The sequence below is a fragment of the Rutidosis leptorrhynchoides genome, chromosome 6 (assembly GCF_046630445.1).
Source record: "Rutidosis leptorrhynchoides isolate AG116_Rl617_1_P2 chromosome 6, CSIRO_AGI_Rlap_v1, whole genome shotgun sequence".
Lineage (NCBI taxonomy): Eukaryota > Viridiplantae > Streptophyta > Magnoliopsida > Asterales > Asteraceae > Rutidosis > Rutidosis leptorrhynchoides.
In genome coordinates, this window is record NC_092338.1 from 185,305,207 (window position 1) to 185,316,717 (window position 11,511).

Consider the following 11,511-nt stretch of genomic DNA (forward strand, 5'->3'; position numbering starts at 1 on the left):
AGTCATCACCGGAGTTCGATTACTTAAAAGATATTAATCGATTCAATCCAAACGAGTAGATTAATTCGATTGATTATTATACACCCTCGTAAAATCTCAAACTTTGATCGAGTTTACACAATTGTCGGAGTTAAAACAATCTATCAACTATTTTTTTGCAAATTTAGCACTCAAACTACCCATAAGTTTTACTTTTGATCATATTACAACAACGTATCTTTTGCACAAATACAACTATATGACGATAGTCTTAGGTGTTGACTTGTATATTTAGCAATTTTTAACAGACTAATTCGGCGGTAGAATGTATTTTACGGAGTATATAACAATAAGATAAGATTTAAGATACATAAAACGTAGTTTTATGCTTAAAATATAAAAAACTAAAGACAACTTGTGTGAAAACGATTCTCCTTTTTTCTTTTTTACTATTTGGGTGTCAACAACTTATGCGTTGTTTACAGCTGTACCCGATTCAGAACTATGTACACTATGCTTAACTAGTTTACAATCTACGCTCTCATATTTTGATATATTACACTTTGGACCTTTATACTTTTGCCTTTAATGAATTGTGTTAGCTTATTCACACACACACACATATTGAATAAATTCAGAGAGAAATAGATTGAGCTCAGTCTGTGAGTTCTCTGAGTTCTCTCATACCCTTGATTCTCTTTGGATCTTCACGCTATATATATAATAGATGTTTAGTTGTTCGATTTTAAGTTTTCTTGATTTATTCAGTTCGTTTTGTTTGATTTTAATTTTTTGATAACAAAATCGAAAATAAAATCGAATTTGAATTCGAAATTGAAAATCAAAACCAACCTTTAAATTTAGTTTAGTTTCCGTTAAACTCAGAAAAACACAAATATCAAATAATCGTAAAATCCATTTTTAATTTGTCTTTTTATTATTATTATTTTTTATTTTAAAAAAATTGACTTTTGATTTTTGAATTTATTTGTAGTGTATATATATATATATATATATATATATATATATATATATATATATATATATAAGATTTAATTTAATATATATTAGTATAGTAGTATTATTATTGAAAGTGGTATTCGGATTAATTGAGTTCAAAAAGAGAAAATTGAAAAATCAAATCCAATCCTTTTTTTCGTTTTCACTTGGTTCAATTTTAAATCATACACTTTGAAACTGAATACGGAACACTTGATACATACATATTTACATATTACTGCTCTCCTATTTATTGACATATTACTTCTCACATGCATATTACAATATCGACATATTATCTTTCGCGAGGGTTGCCCGCCACTTCGAGATTAAATTTGTTTTTTTAAAGACAATGCTTCAAAGTGCAACTAGTAAGGATTAAACATTCTCCGTTAAATGTAAGCACTCTTGTTAATTACGTAGTAATGTTTACCGTACCAATAAATTGGAAGGCTAAGTTACACTTGAGTGTAATAATAATTGGGTTTTTTTAAGAGATTGATGACTTAATTCTCCGGTGTGTCACCATGAATAACCCAGTTCGAGAGATCCGAGCGATCTCGAGGGTGATCAAAGGCTAATCGTCGCCCGATTGAGACTCAGTTAATCGGGGCATGGGAAAATATCTTGCAAAGTGTAGGAAAAACTCTAGATGACAATGGGAGGTTGCCGGAGGCACTAACGTGGTGCCTTAGTATAGGGAGAGATCCCTATATTTATAGGGAAAATCTAGAGTTACTGTAGAACTAAGGTTTAGAGCTCATGTGCCAAAAGTTAGTGAAACACGAACTTAACTGTAACCGAATTGTACCACCTAAGCTTGGCTTGAGTGGTATGGGGTGAGATCTAACTTGATGGTACTGCCAACATCAATGCGATTTGAGAAGGTCTCTGGGGGTTTTCCCAACCTTCGATGGTACTGCCAACACCGTCGCGAATTGGGTTTCTCCTAACGCGTGTATGGGTGACAAATGAGAGTATTCGATGCCGGAATCGCCGTTAAAAAAAAAAAAGCTGTACCCGATTAGTCAGAACATGTATTAGTTGACTAGCTTTGATTTCATATATGCATAAAACGGTTGAACATAGCTTGGTTTTGTAAAATTCGTTGCAAATTAAGTACTAATTTAGAAACAAATTAGGTTTTGATAATTGTGGTGGTAAGAGCTACTCAATTATTTAAAAACAAATACATATAACGTTGGACAAATAGCATAAAGTCTTGTAGATCACCACCGGCATATTTCTTGTTCTCCTCTCCGAAATGGATCTACAACTTCTTTCTTGATTGAATGCCCATTTTTCTCGTGCTTTCTTGCTAAACACTTCGCATAACGAAGCCAAACAACGCCCCCATTAGAGGGCATTCATGCGTCCGCGATTGGATACCTTGTTGGTGAACGCTCCCTTAAGAATGGTATCAATAAAACCAGCCCTTACGGGGGTTTAAATTGGTCGTGAAATCCACGTGACTATATTTTGACGAATTTTACACATTATGGAACTTCATATTTGAGGCCTTCAAGGCGCTAGTCACGAAAAAGACGGGCACAATAACATGCTTAGGATTTGTTTCAACCAATTAGAATATGACACTTCAAGTTTTATATTAATAATTTATTTATATTACACCTAACTTCAAATCATAATTTTAGTGTATTACTCAAAAAAATTTCTAACAAAAATTTAACACTTAAATTTAAATTTGACACTCCTCATAACAAACTTACAAAACATGAAACTACCACATCAAAGTTAGATTTTTCTCTCTTTTTAAAAAAATGCAATGTTTAACTCAACGGTCTCAATAAGTATTAACATAAGATGCGGTTCCAATCACTCACATTTTATCATATTATTCAAAACATTTCAATAAATATTTAACACTCAAATTTGACACTCACTATAACATACTTTTATTTTAAAATATGACACTCTCACATCACTGTTAGATTTTTCTTTTTCAAAAATTGCAATGTTTAAGTTAACATGTCAAAAACTTTTAACATAAGATGTGGTTTAAAATGCCAGTTTTTCTTAAATAATAAAACAAGTCACGATTTCTTTAGAATATAACAGTAACAGTCGAATTATGAAGTTGGATCAAGCAATACATCTTGTAGGCGTTCATCTATGATGTGTCTTACACTATACTGTTTAGTTTTCTAAACTTTATCATTTCTTCCACTTTTTTCTTAGATATAATAAACGTACATCATAAAAATATTGAAAAATCTTTGTGTATATATATATATATATATATATATATATATATATATATATATATATATATATATATATATATATATATATAGGTGTCTACAAAAGAGATTTTTTTAAATTATATGAAACTCAAGTAGTTTAGGCAAGAATTGACATACTAAAATACATGTGTTTATAAAACTGTTAAATAGCTTTGTCGATATTATTATGTTCAAGTTCTAGGTGATCTCATCACCCTTCTATTTGTTAATTTAAATATTCCATCATTTGTATTCATTTTGATTAACAACAACAAATCATCCTCTTAGGTCACAAACATGTAAAGATTGTATTGCTCTAGTGTCATATCTATTCTCTAATATATTTTGTTAGAATGTCTCAAATTAATTGTTTACTTTTATACATGAAAATATTCATTTGTACTCATCAAATCACAAGTCACGATTTCTTTAAAATATAACAGTAACAGTCGAATTATGAAGTTGGATCAAGCAATACATCTTGTAGGCGTTCATCTATGATGTGTCTTACACTATACTGTTTAGTTTTCTAAACTTTATCATTTCTTCCACTTTTTTCTTAGATATAATATAACTAGAAAAAATCCGACCGCGCGTTGCTGCGGTTGTATTCGACGCGCGGTCCAATTTTCCGTTTCGCGTATAGTTAGTCGCGTTGTATATGTATATATATGTATGTAATATAACCTGAAATATTTATTTTTTTTAATGATGTCCGTTTCGCGTATAGTTAGTCGCGTTGTATTCGTAAAATTATTTCGAGTTGAACGGTGGTCTCGGAAAAATTTAACTCGCACCGAACGTGAATATAGGGCCCGTTATTTAGTGTTTTTTTAACGATGTCCGTTTTGCATATAGTTAGTCCCGTTGAGTTCGTGAGATTTTTTCAAGTTGAACGGTGACCTCGGAAAAATTTAACTCGCACCGAGCGAGAAGATAGGACCCGTTATAAATTCGGGTGGAGTAAGGTTTTTTTATTTTAATTAAATTATAAATTTACGTTTTTTACCTCTGAAAAAGTGTAAAGTTGAGGGGTTGTTGTGTAATTTGTGCGAAAGTTGGAGGACCATTTGTAATGTGAACGCAAACTCAGAACGCGGTAAAACTGAAACGACCAAATTTGAGAGGAGGTTTAGTAGGTTTAGTGTATAAGTATAATATAATATAATATAATAAACGTACATCATAAAAATATTGAAAAATCTTTGTGTGTATATATATATATATATAGGTGTCTACAAAAGAGATTTTTTTAAATTATATGAAACTCAAGTAGTTTAGGCAAGAATTGACATACTAAAATACATGTGTTTATAAAACTGTTAAATAGCTTTGTCGATATTATTATGTTCAAGTTCTAGGTGATCTCATCACCCTTCTATTTGTTAATTTAAATATTCCATCATTTGTATTCATTTTGATTAACAACAACAAATCATCCTCTTAGGTCACAAACATGTAAAGATTGTATTGCTCTAGTGTCATATCTATTCTCTAATATATTTTGTTAGAATGTCTCAAATTAATTGTTTACTTTTATACATGAAAATATTTATTTGTATTCTTAATTTTGCTTAAAATTAGAGGTTAAATTTCAACCCTTTGATCAATATAATCAATTGCTAGAATTAAAAACGCAGGACAATCACATGTGATTGGTTAGGATTAAAAACGCGGGACAATCACATGTGATTGTAAGATCTCAAGTAAAATTAAGAATTCAAATGAATATTTCACTTTATATATATATATATATATATATATATATATATATATATATATATATGATCATATACATACTTATGTATATGTATATTTTTAGTGCGGAAGGCCTTTTAGAGGTGAACGCACAAGACAGATAAACCGCGGAGTGAATGCGGTAGGATTGCGCAGAACATTAAAGAGTGCGAAGGCTTCTCGCAGTATTTGTGCGGAATGCCTAAGTGCCCGCATAGTCTTACTTCCGCGTAACTCCTGGACCTATAAATAGGGAGCTTGGCCTCTCATTTAAGGGTTGTTGATTCTGGAAGGGTTGCCCTAGCCATATTGATTTCTCTCGTGACTTTGCCCGAGACTAAATCATTATTTGGTTAAGATAATTTACGAAGACCGGGACATGGTTGTTGATCGTTTAGCACTTAACGAAATATGACAATAAGGTCCCAAAATCATAATCGACATCCATTATACCCCCTCATTGCACTCAATCCTTGATTAACTGTAATTGGATAATCTAGGATTGATCAATATATATATATATATATATATATATATATATATATATATATATATATATATATATATATATATATATATATATATATATATATATATATATATATATATATATATATATATATATATATATATAAAGAGGTAAACATATTTTATACCGTAAAAGTATACATATAAAACCGAAAGATAGGTAAATCATTGAAACCAAACAAAAAGTATATTAAGTAATAACAATATTTCTTGTGTGTTTTGTGTCCGAGTATAATAGAATTTGAACGAAGAGAGTATTACTACTCTGTATATTTTAAGTACTTCATAGGATACACATATTAGTAGCAGAGCTCCTCAAGTGCCTTGGTACGACATAGTTTGGTATACCCATTGCATTCCACGTCACTCGTTTCTTGTTTGGCTTTTAATGGGGGAACATCTCAAGACTCAAGATCGTTTGAAAAGTTGGGATATTAGTAGCAGAAGTAATGATCCGATCGTATGTCCTTTTTATCGTGGTGAGCCGGTCTCTCATGACCATTTATTCTTTGGTTGTTCGTACTCTGCTCCGGTATGGTTGTTAGTGAAAAGCTCTATGGATGTTAACATCTCGGGTTGTAGCTGGCGTGATTGTATCACAGCTTTGACCCCGATTGCTACCAAGCGATCGGTCCAAAGTATTGTTGCTATGCTACTTTTCGCTGCTGCAGTGTATTTCATTTGGCAATAGCGCAATCTCAGGTTATTCAAGAAAGAATCAAGATTGTATGGGAAGCTTGTTTATGTTATTTTTTTCACAGTTCGTTGAAAATTATTTCTATTCCGTGGAAGAACTCGTCGAGTGTGAGGGTTATGAAAGACGCTTGGAAGGTCCCTTAATGTTATTTTTTGTTTAGATTGGTTTGGAGTCTAGATTGTTATTTAGACTTTTGTTTGGTTGTGGCCTGTGTGCCTGGTTGTCGGCTTTGAGGAATGCCTCTTTGCTGTTTCGCACTTCATTGTTATATCTTGATTCTTAATAAAATTTCACCGGGTATAACCCTTTACCAAAAAAAAAAGGATACACATATTAGAGTTAGAGAGAACATATATACATGAAGTAGTTCATGCGGATCGCATCATCATTGGGGTTATTTGTTACGCCACACTTTGGACCTTATGGCGCTTTAGAAACGGCTCAATCTTCGATCCCTCTAAGGTTAAAAATTGTCATATAATTGATTGTATCGTTCTTTCCTCTCCTGATTGGCTTTCGTCTCATTATATGAAAGCTAATCTAAATTGGAATTCTTGGTTGCAAACCGCTCTTTTATCTTTGTAATGCTCTAGCGCCTTGCTAGTTTTTTATATAATTTTCAGCCGTTCCAAAAAAAAAAAAATGAAGTAGGTCATGCATTATGTCAGATATTGTTTGGCACACGAACTTATATAAACGTAAGTTTATTATTTATAAGCTCCGGCAACTAGCATTTTTTGTTAGATAAAATTATAACAACTTCTGAAAAATAAGCTCTAGAAAAACATAAGATAGTTAAAGTATCTTAAATTACGAGCTTACGAAAGAAGAAATTAAAAATAAATATCTCTTATAATGGTTTTATATGTACTTTTGTATAAATTCATATATTTTAGCTACAAGTCCAACTAGTTTCACAAAAGACATAAACAATAAGCTTCACGTCCAACTCCACACTCTCCTCCAACTTTCATTACAACTTTTAATTTCAACTCGAACTCTAACAGCTAGATGTTAGATTTACAAAAGACAAACTATAAAGAAAAAACCGGTAAAAGGGACTAAAATAGTAATATTTATAAAGTTGTAGGTATTTTCTATAAATTTCTATTTCTTCCCATATCTCTCTCTCAATTTCTAAGTCCACGTAGAAAAAGGGGTATAATAATTAATAATTAATAATTAATAATAATAATGAATATAAACAGCAAAACAAGATACTACAAAGATATAAGAATTGTAAAATTCTCACTTCCTCCGTCTATTTCTTCTCAAAATGATTCATCAAAACCCTCTCTCTCTTTCTCACATGTTCCATCTTTATAAAATATAAAATTCACAGATACATTCATCCAGACATATATCCGTATCCAAATCCAAATATTTTTATTCATTTCTCATATATATCTGAACTTATACTCAATTTCACACACCCAAAAATAGTATAGTGGAGTATAATTTTATTTAATTGGGTATCTGGTGATCTCTAAAAAGTCTACGTGACTTTCTTGGTGGGTTTGGTGTTTACTTCAATTATTGATCATACCCATCTTCCAAGATCGATTTTTTACATTATTAAAATAAAATCTGATCTTTTTAGAGAAAGATTGTGTTCCAAGAACCCAAAGATATACTAATAATGCATCATGTATTACAAGTGAAATGAAGTTTTTTCTAGAGTATGGATTGGTCTAAATTGCAGGTTTAAAAGCTGCTGTTGTTTTTCCTTGCTTTTTGAGTCTCTTTTGAAGAAAGAGAAGAATTTGAGTTAGTAAAGGTGACTCCTTTTTAGTAAATTTTGCTCTTTCTTTTTATCTTTTACTGTTTTTATCACACTTTTTTTTTTCTTCTTTTTCTTCCATAATTGCAGTCTTTTTCAATTTGTTTTGTTTTCCATTTATTAATCAAATTTCAGACTAATTTTAGTTTTAATCGAAACTCATATTGTGTTGCAATTGTTAGGAGTAGTTCATGATAGTAAAAAATAAAACAATTCTTGGGTAATGCTTGTGGGTTGGTTTGTTTGTTTGCTTGGTCAAATATTTGACCAAATTCTGCAGAAAAGGTAGCCTTTTGTTATTGGGTGTTTGATTATGTTACAATTTTACATATGGTTTGTTATTTTTAAGTTAATTATATCTTGAATTGAGTGCTTGAAGGTGATGCATGTGCTAGCCCCCTCCCTGTGTCAATGAAATCAATTATCAGTTTTTCAAAGTTGATTTGTTTGGTCTTAATTAATCAACTGGGGTAACATCCGTACAGTTAAGACTTAAGAGCATTTACTTTAGATGCATTTTAGAACAAGTTGTTAAAAAAAGTATGCTTCATCTCCCCCTAAGTTTCTAAAATTTACAGAATTTATCCTCATTTATGCGTTTACTGTGCTTAAGTTCTGTGCACTTAAGTACACAAAACGTTAACCCGATACCTAAAAAACTGATTATTGTGATTTCAAACCAAAATAATTTTCTTTATTTATGTGGTAGGTTTTGATCTATTAACCTCAATGGGGAAGTATTTGTGACAACAATGGATCCTCAAGCTTTTATAAGGTTATCAATAAGTTCACTTGGATTACGATATCCCGAAAAACCTGGAATCCATGTTTTTTCTTCTCCGTGTACATGTGAAATTCGTCTTCGAGGTTTCCCGCCTCAAATTGCATCGATCCCGATTTTATCGTCCCCTGAAGCCACACCAGATTCTCATATCATTGCGTCAAGTTTTTACCTTGAAAAATCGGATTTAAAGGCGTTACTTACGCCTGGTTGTTTCTATACTCCCCAAGCATGTTTAGAAATTGTTGTGTTCACCGGTCGTAAAGGGTCCCACTCATGTGGAGTTGGGGTTAAACGACAACAGGTTGGGACGTTTAAATTGGACGTGGGACCCGAATGGGGTGAAGGTAAACCCGTTGTACTTTTCAGCGGGTGGATAGGTATTGGGAAGATGAGAAAATCTTTAGCTGAGCTTCATATACGGGTTAAATTGGACCCGGATCCAAGATATGTTTTTCAGTTTGAAGATGAAGCGAAATTGAGTCCTCAAATTGTTCAGATTCAAGGAAGCGTTAAGCAGCCGATTTTCAGTTGCAAGTTTAGTCAAGACAGGTGAAGTATTGCTCATATTTCAACTTATTTTTAAAGAGGCCATTTGGGTTATATTTATGTGTACAAACGGGTCATATTTCACATAAGTTTAATTTTAGTAATTAATTTTAAAGTATTACTCATATACTCTTGGTGAAAAAATATAACATTTACTGATGATAGTTGACCCTAATTATTTTCAGAAAGTTACAAATTAATGAAATTATGGACGATATAAAGTGTTAGGTTCGTCTAAATAAAACTTTTTTTTAGTATAGCATTGCCCATTTTGACCCGTTACCCAAAATGCTCATATAATTCAAGTCTTCAAAAGTTGGACAAGAAGCAACTGGGTTACCAGAAGTCCAGTACCTACACAGCCCGACCCATACGAAAATAATCTGACTCGCACGTATTGCAAACTCTATATGCTCCTTTAATTGTTTTTAACAAAGTCGTATACTTCTGTCTTTCTTTTCCAAGTTTGACTTTAACTATTTTATATGTGCCATATACAATTTGATGAAATGAAATTTTATATAAATAGACTTAGTTTTAAGTTTGTTCAAGTTAAATTATATAACACTAACAAAAACTTTTTAGGTCATAGTTGAAAAAGACAGACTTTCAAAAGTCAAATGTCAAATGTGACTGTTCTTGTTTTCTTAAGACGGATGGAGTAACTTTTACTTATGATAGTTGACACAAATTATTTACAAAAAGTTACAAATTTTGGACAATAAAAACTGTTAGGTGTGCCTAAAAAAACTTACTTTTAGTACAGAATTGCCCATTTTGACACCCATCCATTTTGACCCGTTACCCACAATGCTCATAAAATTTAATTCTTAGAATTTGGACAAAAACCAACATGGTTACTGGAACCTACACAGCCCAACCCATACAATAAATAATCTGACTCGCACGCTGCACGCATTGCAAACTCTATATGCTCCTTTAGTTGTTTTTAACCAATTCCTAAACTTTTGTCGTGAACTATGCAGGGTCGCACAGGTAGACCCATTGAACAACTACTGGTCAACTACATGTGACGGTACGGATCAGGAAACAGAACGAAGAGAAAGAAAAGGGTGGAAAGTGAAAATACACGATTTATCAGGTTCGGCTGTAGCAGCAGCATTCATGACCACACCTTTTGTACCTTCATCAGGTTGTGATTGGGTAGCCCGATCTAACCCGGGCTCGTGGCTAATCGTCCGGCCCGACACTTTCCGCCCTGAAAACTGGCTTCCATGGGGTAAACTCGAGGCATGGCGTGAACGTTGTGGCTCTAAAGACTCGATATTCGTCCGTTTCCATCTTTTATCCGATGGTCAAGATGGCGGAGAGCTACTAATGTCTGAAATATTATTGAACGCCGAACGGGGTGGCGAGTTTTTTATAGATACAGATCGTCAGGCCACATCTAACTCTAATATCCCGAGCCCACAAAGTAGTGGTGATTTTGCGGGACTAAGTCCGGTTGCAGGCGGGTTTGTTATGAGTTGTAGGGTCCAAGGAGAAGCTAAGCGGGGTAAACCGATGGTTCAGTTAGCGATGAGACATGTAACTTGCGTAGAAGATGCGGCTATCTTTATGGCTCTAGCCGTTGCAGTTGATCTGAGTATTGAGGCTTGCAAGCCGTTTAGGAGAAGGTTTAGGAGGGGAAACCGCCATTCTTGGTGAAGTTTTTCGTAACCTAAAAGTTGAAAAAATTATGTTTTAATGGTATTAAGGAAGCTAACTAATGTTTTCTTGTGTTGTATTCTCGTAATTGTTGTAATATCTGAAATAATTGTACAGGATGTTACTTGTTTCTAGTTTGAGAAAATTGTTCTTGTTAGGGTATGTACTTGTTATAACAAACTGGAATTGAACTTAATGAGTTTAAGAACATAAAGATCTCAAACATATAAGATGATGGCGAGCTTAGTTTTTATGAGTTTGACCTAAACAACTAAGATTTTGTGGGTTCCATCTTGATTTCGGTATGTGTGATATTTATGATTTTGTACATAATGTATGAGTTTATTGTAGATTTTCCGTTGTAAAAGTAAATGAAAAATATGACAACTCTTTTGGGGCGTACCTGTTGAGGGGTGAAGTTAGAAACAGAGTATAACGAATTTTATGGTTTTAGTGGTATAATAGTACCCGGCGGAATCAAGACATTCCCGCCGAGAACAAGCGAACATAAAGTTGTGTTTGAAGTTTACTCGGTTGTATCAATTGTATT

The 11,511-nt window shown here is 32.7% G+C and overlaps 1 protein-coding gene across 1 annotated transcript; it reads left to right on the forward strand.

Annotated features, from left to right (window-relative positions):
* The first annotated feature begins 7,516 nt into the window (after nt 1–7,516).
* Nucleotides 7,517–11,141, forward strand: LOC139853378 (uncharacterized). Its single transcript, XM_071842766.1, has 3 exons — nt 7,517–7,960; nt 8,673–9,296; nt 10,280–11,141. Exons 2-3 carry the CDS (start codon nt 8,716–8,718, stop codon nt 10,959–10,961), a joined length of 1,263 nt encoding a protein of 420 aa, XP_071698867.1. The 5' UTR covers nt 7,517–7,960; nt 8,673–8,715; the 3' UTR covers nt 10,962–11,141.
* The last annotated feature ends 370 nt before the right edge of the window (nt 11,142–11,511 follow it).

Bases quoted from the DNA above. Each gene is read 5' to 3' on its own strand.
- LOC139853378 (XM_071842766.1), top strand. From the start codon at position 8,716: ATGGATCCTCAAGCTTTTATAAGGTTATCAATAAGTTCACTTGGATTA. The intron at 9,297-10,279 runs GTGAAGTATTGC...TGAACTATGCAG, and splicing joins TGCAAGTTTAGTCAAGACAG to GGTCGCACAGGTAGACCCAT.